The sequence below is a fragment of the Lissotriton helveticus genome, chromosome 6, assembly GCF_964261635.1.
Source record: "Lissotriton helveticus chromosome 6, aLisHel1.1, whole genome shotgun sequence".
NCBI lineage: Eukaryota > Metazoa > Chordata > Amphibia > Caudata > Salamandridae > Lissotriton > Lissotriton helveticus.
In genome coordinates, this window is record NC_136067.1 from 1,672,041,748 (window position 1) to 1,672,057,948 (window position 16,201).

Sequence of the window (16,201 nt, forward strand, 5' to 3'; positions counted from 1 at the left end):
TTCATAATTCCTAATTGTTTTGTTCATTTTTTTTAGGTCCAGCCTGGGCAGTGCATGAGCTGCTCTGTAAGGCACGGTGTATTCAGGTAGGGACTTGAAGCTCCACCCACTCTTCGCCCATACTTTTCATTGGCTTGTATAATTTTTGACTGTAAACTGTGGCTAGTCATTGGTCAATAGACTTAGTAGTCCCTCTTTAGTTCCGCCTTTTCTCATTTTGTAATCTCCCATGGTGACACCCCCTGTTATGTGTGTTGTTACTCTGTAGGCTTTAATTACAGCCTCCAACAACGTGCTCTCTCCTAACACTTAAAAAATAAAATATTTTAGCATGGGTGCTGAACTCATTTGCAATGCAATAGGTCTTGCATTTACGAGAGTTTGAGCTATTGGCATTGTAAATGACAATGCCTTTTATTTATGTGTTTTGAAAACAACACATCAATAAAAGGTATTGTCATGTACAATGTCAATAGCTCAAACTCTCGTAAATGCAAGAACTATTGCATTGCATATGCTTGTTTTTGTCTGCATCGCTTTGGGGCGAGTCTATATTAGCAAGTACTTCATGTCCAAGCTGGTTTTACCTACACCATGTTGAAATCAGAGTGGAAAACCATGGCAAAGTGCGTTGCTTTACCGTACCATTTAAGTTGCTTCAAGCAGTGTGAGACAGAGACCATGTCGAACGTGATGAGTTGTTGTTAGAACTTACCCCACTAAAGAATGTGTCTCAGACTAAAGGGAGAACAGGTAGATTGCTGGGAGATGAGAGGTAGAAAGTAGTGGCATGGAGAGGGAAGAGTTGAAAGTTCTCACAGTTGCAAATACTGTAGTCTCGTCTCCAACATAGAAATCATCGCATTTTTATAAAACCATGATGTGGCTAGAGATCAAATTGATGAAGCTGTTGTAGTTTTAGAATCTGATTAAATGTAACTGAAACAAAACACACTTAAACAAAAAAAATCACCATGCATACAGAACTTTTCGTCTGAAATAGTACTAAGCTAGAAATACTATATATTTTATTTTGTTTCAGGGCCAACTTGAGTATTTTTGTGGCACTAGGCAAGACAATTTTTGGGTCCCACTGTTCACATAGAGAGGGAGGGTTTGGGTAGCAGATGTTAAGAAAGGTAGAGCGAGAAGGAGGGTTAGAAGAGGTAAGATGAACAATGAAGAGAGCTGTGAAATAGAAAGATAGATGAGGCACAGAAAGAGAAATAGAGGTTGACAGGGGAGACATAGGGATAGTAATAGAAAGGGGTTTGACAGAGATGTGAGGTAAAGAGACAGGAGGGAATGTAGTAATTGATGAGGTATTGAAAGACAACATACCACAAGACAGAGAGGAGAGCGAGAGAAGTAAAGTAGAGGAAAGTGAGGTTAACAGAAAAAGGAGTTAGAAAGAGAGAGAGAGGCAAGGTAGACATGGAGATAAGTTGAATGGTAAGTTAGAGGGAATTAGAAAGAGAAGTGGTGCAAGAGATAAAGAGGGTGTGATGAGGTAGACACAAATGAAGGTAGAAACAGATAGAGAAACTGACAGAGGTGAGAGAGAGATAACTTTACCAGGGGTCCACTTGGAAAGTGACGGGCATGAGCAGTTACCTACTTTGCCCATGCTTAAAGTTTTTCAGCGGGATTCTGGTTATGGCAAATTACATAGAAAATATGGACGTGCAACTACCTATAACCCCCCCCCCCACAGATTTTAAGGCAATCTTCTTCAAATATGCAATTTTTATGTAATTCTAAAAAAAATTGCATTAGAAAAAATGTCATCAACATGTACCAAAAATAGATTATTAGTTCAATAGCAAATTGAATGAAAGTGTCCAGATATGTAACTTGCTTAATGGATTAACACTGTAGGGTTTTCATTAATGTAACACAGATGTATACATTTCTACCAGCCTAGTATGGAATTTTTACATGTTATTGAATATATTATGGATCAATGCACATCTCAATTGACCAAGACAACCTACCAGATCTTTCCACTCTGTATCTTGGTTTTGGTGGGCAAATGCAATCCGCCAGTAAAACCAGAATCTGAAAATGACATAAATGTGTGGGAGACATTAGAACATGACTGTAGCCCATATAACTTACAAGTATTAGATCTGTCTTTTATTTGAGACATATCAAACTGACCTCAGACAAACACACAGAACTAAGGACAATCAAACATGGTCCATCTTCATCTGCATTGCTTTCATTTACAAACTGATAATCAGATTAGAATACACAAATTCAACAAAAGATTACACTTTCTTGGCTTCTTGAAAAATTGCATAACATCTGAATCATACTGTTAATATTGAAAAATGCGATGTCAATGTACAACGTGATATATGTATATATAACAAAGAACTAGCATCTCTGTTGTTGAATCCACCCAATATGACCTCCCCATCAACCCTGAGTCAAAAATATGTGTTCAGGCAGGCCTTACGACTTAGGTCTGAAGCAACTGATTGACAGATCACAGGTGGGTTACATGTAACCCTTAGACAAACGCTGGAACTGGAAGACCCAGATCAATCCCACAGACAGGCAGCAACACCACAATGATCTTAGGAGATGGGCCCAAATAAAACACATATGGCTAGAGGGGAGCATGTTCCCAAAACACCATAAAGGCAGATGCCACACTAAGTTAGGAATACTCAGCCTATCAGAAGCAAGGATGCACACTACACGCAGTGATCACGTGCTACCCTTGTCGGACATCTGGACATGTATCCACTGGCAGAACATTGTGTCCACACAAATTTGAGACTCACCTGCGCTTCATATCAAATTACCAGATTTATAACTCGTGACTAGGCCCAGATTCCTGTTCTAAAAGTATGTACAAATTCCTTTATGACGCTTTGTGAAATGTATAAAATGAGGGCCAAAACCAATGTACTTGAAGACAGTCTTCAGACCCGACTCTGTTGCCTGTTCTCCCGGTCATTGTGTTTGATTAAACCAACTGTTCCTATTTTTCTAAATGCCTCTTGTCTTTTATTTTTTTAAGGTAAACTCACATTCGAACAACATCTTGGTGAGTCAGATAGGAGAGATTGGTTCTTCACACCCAACTGCAGCTAAAGGAATAGGATCCAGCCCATATGGATTCACATCTGCACAGCAAGAACGGTGAGCAGATGCTGCAATTGATAGGAAGTTCTGTTAAATCTGCAGGGCGGAGGTCTGTCCTGAAGCTGCCAGCAGTGGGTAGGAGACTACATCTAATCCTTAGTCCCATCATCTGGCGTACGGCAAAATAGGTAGAAGAGTAAAAATCTAACCTGAACATCATGCCACTAACAGAAGTCCGAAGAAAAACCAAAGGAAATGATGGACGGAGTGTTGACAATACAAGCACTCCCCCCAGTCAACTGATCTGGGTTTAATCCATCACCGTTCTTTAGCCCACTCTGCCACCCCAGTTCAGACATGGCCATATGCAAATCAGTCAAACAGAAGTCCGACATATTGCTTATTTCATGTGTCCAAGCTGAGTAGTAGCTTGGCGGACTTGGAGGCAATCCTGTGGAGGTCACCTTTCTATAATAGTCAGCACGCTAGAAAAGGTGAGGGTTGTTTAGTTTCTTTGAATGCTGGGCATGACACAGAGGGTATGCTCGTAGCCTCTGGGTGTGATATAGAGCCAGCATCTCAATCTTAATTTTTTAGTCTAAAGGAGTTTTCCTAGTGCTATTGGTTTCCTAACACTGGTAGTATCTGAGAGTAGTGAGAGGTGTGATTCGCTTGGACCACTGGGTGTGCCACAGTCGGTACGCATGAGCCCTGGGTGTGGCGTAGGATGTCATTTGGACGTTGGGGAATAATTTGGATCTTGGGGAGTAAGGTGCAGCTTTTGCTTGGCTAAGGAGGGCCAGTAGTTGTGGACTCGCTCCTTCTTCTCCATGCAAATTGTTGCTACCTCAGTCCCAGTGCCGAAATTGACAGACTCTCTGGCTCAGTTTGCTCTGTGTACTGCACTAGGAGCAAGCTAAGATTTTTCAGGCACTCATCATTTTTTTTGTCTCTCTGTTTTTTTTATCTCCTAGCTTTTAATTCTATTTAGATTTTTATCTGATAAATTTGTTTTGATGTTGTGGTGCTGATAGATTATTGCAACTGTGTTCTACGTTGAATGTTATGTCCAGTTAACAATTCTATGTGCATATGAACAAGTCCTCTTTTCTTCACATTTTGCTGTTCTGCTGAAAATAAACAATTCACAATGTTTTGAAGTAACCATTGTAGTTTCTTACAGGTAATGTTTTGAATTAACCATTGCACTTACTTACAGGTTGCTATTCATCACATGTGTTGTTTTACGTACTGTTTTATGCATCTTTTGTCTAAAGCTGAGCTTGTAGTGTAGTGTAGTTCCTATCATCCCAATAGGCTCTGCGCATTGGAATAATACCTACAGCAGTAAAGGCCTAGACAGACGTTAACTAGGTCTACTACTGTCGATACTAGACTTAAAGTTTTGGGTTTGCCAGCTTAGCTCAGAGTTCACTAGAAACTTTCTCGAATGTTCAAGGAGGACTTAACTTCCCTGATTAGACAAGAAGGGATTTAGTTTCTGACAACCATAGAACATGACAACTTTGCTCTCCCCTAATCAAGAGTAAATCTCGAGAGTCGTGTGAACAAAAGGCAAATTATTTTACTCAGTCAGTACGTGCATTCTTAGTCTCATCAGAATGTAGAGAAAAGGAAGAGACGGGCGTGTTCAATAAAAAGGTGTTATTTATTGATCAGTCTCTTTTCTCATACAAGAGAAATGGATCGATATTATTGCAATACTTATAGTTAAGTAAAGTGCATACATTAAAAGCAATAGTATAAAATAATACTGTAAAAACATTGATATGGTTTCTAAGCCATAAGATGTTTTAAAATGAATAAAATATATTACATACACATATATACATTTGACTAAACGTACTCAACTGGTGTTTCTAGATACGCCTACCCCGTGTACCTGACCTAAGTCTAATACGTGGGCGGGAATAGAAAGTTACAGTTTAAGTTAAGTTTGTTTTTGCCAAGTGAATAACTAAAGAATTCTCTGTGAGGGGTTATTCAGTTCTGTACCTGGAAGTTAGGATGAATGAGGAATGGTATCTCTCTCTCTCTGGTCTCGATATTCCAGGCTGCCTGCGAGGGCTACCCGGAAACGCCGGTGCTGGATTCTCGGCAGGAGAAAGCAGCGCGTCTCTCAGCGCGTCAGGAAGGCGGGGCTGCTGCCAGCGGGGTCTGCTCTGCTCTTGGTTTCGACAAGTATGGCTGCTCCGTCTCGTCACCACGCGTGTGTTTGCATAGGGCAAGATCGGTAATATTTATACCTTTAAGGTGCCGAGATTGACGTAAGGATGGACATAGATACGTCAATAAGGATGTCATACGACTTGCTCGTTAGCACATTCTTTTACTGAAGTTCTCTGTGAAATCAAAACAATGGCCGCAGGGTTTTGCCCAGGTTGTCATAGGTTTGATTTGTTATGAGAACTCCGTATGCCTTATCAGGGGCTGGAGGAATATCGCTTGTCTAATTAGATCGCAAGCGTTATGACCTAATCAGATAACACGTTCCTGTGCCGTAGTGTGACTGCGTCAGATAACGGTATCTGCATCATGGGGGTTTTCTGCCTCATGGGCTGACTGCTAGTTAACTTGTTGGTTTGTTTAACTAAAATAGGGTCAGGAATAGGGGGATCGATTCAGAACCTATAGGAATACATCACACCCACTCCACGCTAACTATGGACATATTTACTAATCTAGGCATAGTATAACATAGTACAACATACTATAGAGTAGTGTGTATACCTTACCACCCCAAAATACATAAATGCATTTTGAATCTTCAAATATACGGAAAATTTGCAGACATATATACTGTATGCACTCAAGCTATGGAATAATGCTAAAGTAATCACGCATTTGTATACATTATTGCTTATTTGGTATATGAGAATTACACATGAAATGGTTTCTTAAATACAGAAAAAAGTTTCGAGACCATTCCATCACAGAATAAAATATTTGTGAACATACCAGCGGGCAGCTAAAGTCTATAAAGTATCTAAAAAATAGAAATCTTAGTTCTTTAGGAATAGTTTCTTACTTTAAGCAGAAGATAAGTGTCCCGAAAAACCGAAAAAATAAATTGGGGCTTCTGAAAGAGTTGCTGTCCGTGAACTGGAGTGAAAAATAGTTCATGTGACTTTATTATTTAAAGTTGAAGGCCGAATTCAGGGAACGCCGTGTGCGAGCTTGCTCAAAAGTCTCTATTTCTGTTCGGGTGAGAACATCATATCATTTCGGCTTTCGAAAAAACTGTCAACAGCTTCCTGGGAAAGTTCCACTAACTCGGAAATAGGTGTAATCATGCATTCTTGTGCATGATTGTCTCCATTGACATTCTGATTCGCATTGCTGACAGAAGGTCGTACCTGTTCGATGCTGCTTTCATCTTGAACTTCACTACCCATCAATCGTAGTGGTGAAGCTTCCACGAATGCCGTCATCAGGATTGGTAGCCTTTGAGGGCAGCACAAAGCATGAACCTTGATCGGGCTCAACAATGTTTCTGCATCCATCGGCGCATCCGATTGTAGCGTCAGACAGGTGTCTAACACGCATTCTTCTCCGCATAGCAGACACCTTAATACAGGTAAAACACATCTTTGCCACATTGGTCGAAATGATAGAAACCAAGTCATGTTCAGGTCTCTAAGCCGGGAGAGTCCCAGGATTTTTGATATCCGGTCCCGGTATCCAATGGCTAGGATTGTTTCTTCCCTTGTCGCAAGAGTTTTGTCTGTGACATGGGTTGCCATAACGAAAAATAAGGACTAAGAATAGGATTCCTGCAATTAGTCCCAAGATCAGGGGAAGTCCGCCAAAAATCGAATGGACGAAATCTGGAAAAATACCCAGTATGGCTTTGAATGGTGTTAATGCCATCGAAAATACTGTCTTAAATACCTTTGAGACCCCATTGGTATCAGAAATATTTAAGATTTCATTCAGGATTTCCGCGAAATGTACGGGGGAATTAGTTGATAATAATGTATGTATCTCTGCAGTCGTCCTTGCGACTTGTAGATCATACGTTTCTTTTGATGACGAGAGCCTGGTAGGCGCCTGAAGAAGCACTGTTTTCATTCTGCTTAAAGTATCTATTCGAATAGAAGTAATTTTCAAATCGGGCCATGCCCTTGCCTCCCTGTCTGGGAAGGAGCTGGGGAACAATGAGCGTCCACAGCACTTGACCTTCGCAGTCGTAGTTACTAGATAAGGAGTCCCGGGCATAAGACTACAACATCTGCGGTCTACAATAGGGATGTAACTCCCATTATAGAGTCTTTGAAAGAATGGTTCTATTTCTGTTGCAGGTGCGCCTTGCTGGTGACATGAAAGGTTGTATGAATTCCCTTCACAGGCTCCATGCAAACTAATTCCGTTACACAGAAGTGTGCCACTTAGTGACATCGCACAATTGTTGCCACTAAGAAACACTTTCTGTCCTTTATTACTGACACATGCATGTGAATAGGGCAGGTTCCATGTTGTTTTAAGGTACCCCTTTCCCAATTTCTCGTACATGCCAGCCTGTATATATTTTTGGCAGTATTGAAACCTGAAGGTTGAGATTGGAATATTTATTATCCCATGTATTATCCATTCACTGACAGGTCGTTCTGACATTGTCACTGGTAATCTTTCGAGTTTTTCAATGCTCAAGATTGTATAATCAGCACCCTTTTGTGCCATACTGATTTGTCTATCAGTAAGGTTAAAGATTTGGAATAATGACGTTGTGTTGATTAGACGGCAAGGCACATAGCCTGAACGCAGATTTTGTAACGTCCAGCCAAGCTGTACAATAGAACGCAATTGTGACTGACCGTGTTGTAATAACAGTAAGTCTTGCGATAATATATCGATTGCTGAAGACACAATGCTGTCCAAAGAAAAAATTCTGGAGGACAGTCATTAACCCATTGTCCACTACAGAAAGTGATTTTTCCAAATTAATACGGTCAATTTCCCGTATTCTCTCTGCTGTTTCAATTTGAGTAACCTTCCAGGCCTCATTGTATGCTGCATATACAGAGGCTGCTATGAAACGCTTTTGACGCTGTTTGCGTGGTCCCAAAGTGAAATCACGCAAGTCAGCACCATCAGTAAGTAAAGTTAGGTGTTGCTTAATTTCTGCCAGTGTGGAAGTTTGCAGCCATTGAAGGCATAATTTGCCCACACTGTAGGTTGTTATTATCCCTGGGTGATGTCTTTGAGGATATCTAGGGTCTGGCCTGGTCATTTTGAACCCCTGTGTTTTGTTCAGGAATCTGTCTTGACAGTTATTAGTATCTGTGGGCCAGATCAACCACAGTTTCCAATCAGGATGTGTTCTGTTTTGGTTTAATATATGGTTTACGTCTATCTCTTCATCTGTATCAGAGTTATTGCTAAACATTGTTGGCTTTGGAATAGACGGTTTATTTAAATCTTTGATTTTGGCTAGGCCAAGACAGGTGGTTTGTTGAACAGTGTCATTTAAAAATATCATTTGTTCTGGGATCATGCAGGCTCTAAACAAAGCTTCTATACCCTGTACTTGCCATTCTTTTGTACCCCAAACACTTTTCAATTCAACATTTTTGTCCCAATAATCAAATCCAAAAGTATTCATTTTTTCAAAGAATGAGTCTGAATATAACAATTTTGTGTTGGTTATCATGGTCTTGGTCCCTGTTTTGTTTGACAATTTAAAATAAAATGTTTAAGCATTACTTGTGTTAAAACCTGAAAAATATGAATATTTGTCGTAAACGGTTCTTGAGCTCCCTTTTGGAGGTGTTGCACAATGTTCCCATTGATTATAATTTAAAACATTTCTAGGTTGTGCAGATCTATGTAAAAACTGGTTACCATAGTGGTTATAGCAATACATACTATCATAATTTGTAGAACCCTGCAAATAATCATGTTTGGTAAATTTAGCAGACATTACTAAGTCAGACATCATATTATTAATGCTTTCGAAGTCCCAATCATCAGCAAATGAGTTTGGTTTTGCAAAGTCCCTCAATGAGATCTTAATTTGGTGTGGATATTTCAGGATTTCGACCGGACCATAAATTTCATAGTCAGTGTTGTCCCAGGCTACCCCACCAGGTATCGGATTGGCTGTGAAGTTGGCTGAAGAAAGTTCTCTTTTCTCGACGTGTGAAGATGTGTGTGGTTTGAGGATCAAGTTGATTTTCTGACTTGCTGTGTCCATTTTTGCATATTTTCCCTCAATGAAGCGTCCCAATGTTAGTATCATGATGAGCCAAAGTATGAGGATAAATGCACCAAAACCCACCCAAAATTCAATCCATGGGGAAATCAGATATGTTTCTTTCAGTTGTTTCAAAAGTTCCTTAGCTTTATCTTTAAAGGTTTTTGATGATGGCTGTGTCTTTGATTCACTGAAGCCTTCAGAGGAATCATCGAAGTTTATTAAGTAGCCGGATGCAGTTCTGTCAATTGTTCCAATTGGTTCAGGATTTCTGTTTCTTGCATTTTCACTTGGTACTTCATTATAGATTGGTGTGTCTCTGCTAAATGTTTTTATTTGGGTTTTCAGAGGTCTGAGTTCTATTGCATTGCTGCATAGTCCTTGTTGTTCTTCTGTAGGCGTTTCGAATGTGATGAGCCTCTTCGTTAGGACCTCTGTACTGGTAGCAAACCTTGGTGTTCTGCTACTTATTGGGAGTCCACTTGGCCTACTGTTTGTTATCGGCCACATGTTGTGGTTTTACCAGGTCGATGGATACAACTCGGTTCTCCTTTTTACCAGCAAGTAGCGGTAGTACAACTGATCTTGTCCCGTTGACAGACAAGACAGGAACTGCTTTTCTGTAAGAAGGCCCAAATTCCTTCTTTACCGCGATCTTTTCCCTGACTAGATCCCCGACTTTTGGAATCCAGACAGGTCTTGCTGGGACAGGTGGTGGTTCTTCAGTGGTTGTCGGCTGTTGTTTCAACTTTATGTTGCTCAGGTCTTTTCTTGTTTTGTTTAAATCCTGCAAAATAGCCAAACGTTCTTTGATATCAAAGCTTTTTTCTTTCACCACTGAAGTCTGACTATCAATGTCAGAGATCATCATCCTAGTTCCAAATAATAATTCGTACGCACTGAATCCCTTCAGAGAATTTCTTGGCAAGTTATTGAGACTACGTTGGACACTTATTAGATGTTTGACCCACCCAGCTCCCGAACCTAATATCCTTTCCGTTATAGATTGCTTTATGCCTTGGTTTTTTCTTTACACCATCCCGTACCCTCAGGAAGGAAGTGAGAAGATTCCCGCTGGACTATGCTCATTTGGCCATGTTTCCCCCCAGGCTTGAGGGCTAGAGTGGAGACAATGGTCAAACATAGCATGCTCTTAGCGTATATGCCATTTAGACTTGCAAATCTTTGTATAACAGTCCGGACGTCAGCCGAGTGCTGGTGATCTACATTATAAGTGGAACTAGCCTGTATAAGTTAATCGCAACCCTTCCTTTTTACTCCTGATTTTTTCTGGAGTAGAACGACGAGGTATTAAACTGTTTCTCTCCCCACTGCGATCTCTGTTGCAGTTTGGGCAGTTTTTTACAAACATGGTGTGACGCAGACTCATGCCTGGCCACCAGTACCGTGATTGTAATTCTTCCAGAGAATCTTTTAGTTTAAGGTGTCTGAGACCCTCGCCCATATGTGCGTCTGCGATTAACAAGTTTCTCCTGTCCATGTTTGGAATCACTCTATCCCCCACTCCAGGGATTCGAGCAAAAGGGACGGAGTTTGCATCGATTATGTATGTATAATTGAGTGGATAGTTGATCGGTAACGCTGAGCAGTCGCCTTTTGATGACGTTTTCACCGCCAGCACTGTTTCACCGTCAATGTATTTTAATGTACGCTGTTTTCGAACAACGGGAGCCGCTTTAGTGGCTGCCGCTGTTGCTGTTTCAGCCAATGAATTCCCTGCAACGTGAACGCCATCACGGTGATGACTCAGTGAGTGTGTCACGTGAGTCTTTGGTAGTTCTTTTTGTAAAAGAGCTATTTGTTCCCAGAGCAGTTTTTGCTTTATTGGTGCATCTGTGTCATCTTTGTAACCGTTTCGAATCCATGTCTGCAAATCCTTGTTATATGATTTGACGCAGTAATATGAATCTGACACTATAAGTGTCGGGAATTCGCGATCCGCATTATCTAGCGCCATTTTCAAAGCTAATATTTCAGTTTGTTGTTCTGAATTAGTTTCTACTGAGTGTGTCTTTGTTAATAGAGGTTTTAGTTTACCTCCGCGCCACACTTCTTTTGTAATCTCACATGTGGGGTTGTATGCTTGTTCTCCCCAAACGGAGGGTTGAGCATGTCCGTCTGTATAGATTACACAGGCGTAATGTCGTAAAGGCAGAATGTCGATTGGCAGAGGGTATGTTTTTTCATATTCTAAATTTTTCATTTCTCCTAGTTCTAGAAGATTGTAAGCCAGGCTACATTTGATAATTCATATCCTACGAACAGGACTTTCAGATGGGCAATTCTGGATTTTTTAAAGTTGAATTTGTAACCCTCTGCAGCGAACCCAAGTATTATGGTGTTCACTCTTTTCAAGTGAGTTTCCAAGTCATCATCTGTTAAGTAAATGTCATCGACATAAGATAATGCTTCATCATCATATAGTTGTAGTAATTCTGTTACTCTCGCTGAGAATACCCCCGGGCTGTTCTTGTACCCCTGGGCTAACCGACAGAATTGTTTTTGAGTGCCATTTATTGAGAATGCAGTTACATATCTGCTCTCTGGTGCTATGTTTTGACAAAAGAATCCATTAGAGATGTCTAATGTTGTTTTGTATTTTTTGCGCACTATGTTATTCATTAGTGCAGCACTATGTGAGTTTTGCACTGCAAAAGTTTTGCAACATGTGTTAAGGTGTCGGTAATCCAAAACTAGACGATATGAATTGTCTGGTTTGGAGACCGGAAACAAAGGGTTGTTCATTTGTGAGGTGCAAGTTTCAATCACCCCCTGGTATTCTAGCTGATCTAGTATTTCATTTACCTGTTTTTTAGCTTCTTGCTTAATTGGGTACTGCCTTTGTGCAGTTGGTTGTGATTTTAACTGGATTTTGTGAGGAGGAGAATCCTCATCCCATCCCACGTGATTTTTATATAAAGCAGGAGCTAGAGCTACTGCCCACTTTCTAGCAAGTGTGTATTTTTTATGAATAGGAATTTGATTTGAGAAGGCAGGCATAATTACTTCTTCGCCATGAGGGCACTCCCTGACCAACTCTGGTGGCCAGTCTTTTTCAGCTAGAAGGATATCATAGCCCTTGGAGAGATTATCCCAAAATAGTCCCCTTATTTTCATAGTCTTATCCCCCTCTATACGCAATGTTATTTCGTATATTTTGTGAGGTTTGCTAACTCTGGTGTCCGCAGTTTCCACTTGAAGATATTCATTCGTGTCCACTGTCTCCAGATGATTCATAAGGACTTTGCGAGCTATGCTCACTTCTGCTGCACTGTCTAGCATTGTCTGAGCCCACTCTCCGTTTTTCAGTTGTGTCCTCAGTATTCTCGGCATTGTTAACTACCTTGATACTGGCTACCTTCTTTTTTGGAAATTGTAATTTCTTTTTTAGCTGAGCAGGTTCCTTGTCTTTGGACTTGGTGTGCTCTTCTCTTTGTTCTGATCGTCCTCTTCTTTCCGATTTCTGCGAGGAAGTCTGAAAAGATTGAGAGGGACGTGTATCAATGTCTTGATATCTATCAGGCTTTTTTATATTATCCCTATTTCTAAGGTTATATCTTTTCCCAGAGGGGTCACTCTGGGGTGACCTGTGTCTTTGGTTCGGAGATTTCTCTCTTCGCCTAGGAGACCTTCCTCGGGACTGGAATTTCTTTTCTTTAGGATTGGATTGTTTGTTTCCATCCCAGTTCTTTTTTGGTGAATTATTATTAAAAAATATTTTTTCTGGACTTTCAGTCAGTTGTGGTTTTACTGGTATTCCACCTAAACTATCTCTACCTAGTTCCTCATAGGATTTTTCTATGATTCTGGCAATTTCAGCTGGTTGGTCTGCTATATCTGTCTCTTTTAACCTCTGGCGGATCGCCACGTTTGCTGCTTCTCCCTTTATGTTGGCTAATAATATAGCCGAGACCTGCTTGAAGTCTTTTAGTAGTTTCATACCAAGAGTTAAAGCGGGTTCAGGACCATATTCATCTTGAATTTGTTTTAGCACATCTGGTATTACCGAAATGGATGGAACACCGTGCGTTTTTGTGTAGATGGAAGCAAAGACTGTACCCCAAGTGTCACAGTCCTCTATGTGTGGTGCGATTCCCATTGGGAGACAGATAGTCAGAATCCTGTGCTTTTCTAGCGGGGTGGTGTCAGGAAACACCGCCTCTATTTGGGTAATTTTCTGTGCCAACCAGAATGGTATTTGTTCCCGTTTAGCCGGTACTTTACCTAGGCAGGATTGGATGTTCTGTGGTGTAATTTTATTTGTGTTCCCCTGGTGAGGGGTCAGCTGTTGGAGTTTAATCGCTGGCTGAATTGTTGAAGTCCGCATCACATACTGAACTAATTGTCTATGAATTTTTATTAATTGTTTTAGCTGTGTTAACAGCTCTGCTACAGACATCCCATTGATGTCTGGATGTGGTGTGTATCCGGCTAGGACCGGCCACGTTGCTCCTGGTCTACCTAAAGGACCGAGCCTGGTGATGTGATTGTTATGTTTTAGGGCGCCATCAAATAAGAGCAAATGCTCTTGGAATTTGAGTGGTACTTCCACCTCCTCGAAAGGAGTGTACTCATTAGGAGGTTCCTCTATTTTGTAATAGTGGAAGTACTTTGTTACAGCATTTGCTGCTGGAAAATGTATCCATGAATAGTATACCTCTGTCTGCCGATATTCGTGTGCCTCAATTACGAATATGACTGTGCCACCTCTAGGTTCAGTCCATTTTCTATAAGTTTCAGGGTTATAGATCTCCTTTTGATGACCGGGATGAGTATTATATCCTGGTCTGCTGCCTGCATGGTAGCATCAGCTGCTGCGAGTTCAGTTGCTAATCTAACTGCCTCTCTTTCTTCATCACTGTCTCCCATTTTACTGACAGGATGGTTATTTTTTTTGTTTGTTTGCAGATCAGGTTTCTTTTGAAAACAAAGATTAGATGCACAATATTTTGGAACAGTGTATCCTTCAACGTTGACTATACCAAGAACCATACATAGGAGTTCCCTCCTGCGAGGTCTGGCGGATATAACCTTTCACCCACTCCAGACGTCTTTGGAGTATTTGGGAAAAGGGGTCTGAGTGAGAAAGCACGACTGAGTTACTCTAAATGTCTTACGTTAGTTTTATCGCCCTTTCCAAACGCGTTGGGCGCCATGTAGTGTAGTTCCTATCATCCCAATAGGCTCTGCGCATTGGAATAATACCTACAGCAGTAAAGGCCTAGACAGACGTTAACTAGGTCTACTACTGTCGATACTAGACTTAAAGTTTTGGGTTTGCCAGCTTAGCTCAGAGTTCACTAGAAACTTTCTCGAATGTTCAAGGAGGACTTAACTTCCCTGATTAGACAAGAAGGGATTTAGTTTCTGACAACCATAGAACATGACAACTTTGCTCTCCCCTAATCAAGAGTAAATCTCGAGAGTCGTGTGAACAAAAGGCAAATTATTTTACTCAGTCAGTACGTGCATTCTTAGTCTCATCAGAATGTAGAGAAAAGGAAGAGACGGGCGTGTTCAATAAAAAGGTGTTATTTATTGATCAGTCTCTTTTCTCATACAAGAGAAATGGATCGATATTATTGCAATACTTATAGTTAAGTAAAGTGCATACATTAAAAGCAATAGTATAAAATAATACTGTAAAAACATTGATATGGTTTCTAAGCCATAAGATGTTTTAAAATGAATAAAATATATTACATACACATATATACATTTGACTAAACGTACTCAACTGGTGTTTCTAGATACGCCTACCCCGTGTACCTGACCTAAGTCTAATACGTGGGCGGGAATAGAAAGTTACAGTTTAAGTTAAGTTTGTTTTTGCCAAGTGAATAACTAAAGAATTCTCTGTGAGGGGTTATTCAGTTCTGTACCTGGAAGTTAGGATGAATGAGGAATGGTATCTCTCTCTCTGGTCTCGATATTCCAGGCTGCCTGCGAGGGCTACCCGGAAACGCCGGTGCTGGATTCTCGGCAGGAGAAAGCAGCGCGTCTCTCAGGGCGTCAGGAAGGCGGGGCTGCTGCCAGCGGGGTCTGCTCTGCTCTTGGCTTCGGCAAGTATGGCTGCTCCGTCTCGTCACCACGCGTGTGTTTGCATAGGGCAAGATCGGTAATATTTATACCTTTAAGGTGCCGAGATTGACGTAAGGATGGACATAGATACGTCAATAAGGATGTCATACGACTTGCTCGTTAGCACATTCTTTTACTGAAGTTCTCTGTGAAATCAAAACAATGGCCGCAGGGTTTTGCCCAGGTTGTCATAGGTTTGATTTGTTATGAGAACTCCGTATGCCTTATCAGGGGCGGGAGGAATATCGCTTGTCTAATTAGATCGCAAGCGTTATGACCTAATCAGATAACACGTTCCTGTGCCGTAGTGTGACTGCGTCAGATAACGGTATCTGCATCATGGGGGTTTTCTGCCTCATGGGCTGACTGCTAGTTAACTTGTTGGTTTGTTTAACTAGAATAGGGTCAGGAATAGGGGGATCGATTCAGAACCTATAGGAATACATCACAGTAGTAAAGTAGTTATTGCCGGCATGATACCTTATTTTCCCCATGATCAGACTGGAATTTAGGATTATCTTAAAAGCCTTGAGAAGTTAGAAGTATACTAGTCCCGTAAAAAGTTCCCAACCCATCATTAAGTCCCCGTTAAACCACATGCAAACTAGGTTACCCATGCAGGCTAAAAAGCTAGATAATATTGCATGAATGGCACGCACACTGAGGGCCTCATTACGATGTCGGTTGGAGTTGCCTCCGATCAACACCGCCACGTAATTGGGACTGACCGACCTCCAGTCGTCGGTCCCGACCGCCTAATTACAATGCGACTGCACATGGTCAGTCGCA

General features: G+C 41.0%; 1 protein-coding gene across 2 annotated transcripts in view; it reads right to left on the reverse strand.

The window, feature by feature from the left end:
* TMX4 (thioredoxin related transmembrane protein 4) overlaps positions 1-16,201 on the reverse strand; it is a 445,504-nt gene that overhangs the window by 31,093 nt on the left and 398,210 nt on the right. For both annotated transcript variants that reach the window (XM_078649523.1, XM_078649521.1), the window contains exon 7: positions 1,995-2,058. In XM_078649523.1, coding sequence (XP_078505649.1) covers positions 1,995-2,058 — 64 coding nt within the window. The remainder of the gene's footprint in view (positions 1-1,994; positions 2,059-16,201) is intronic.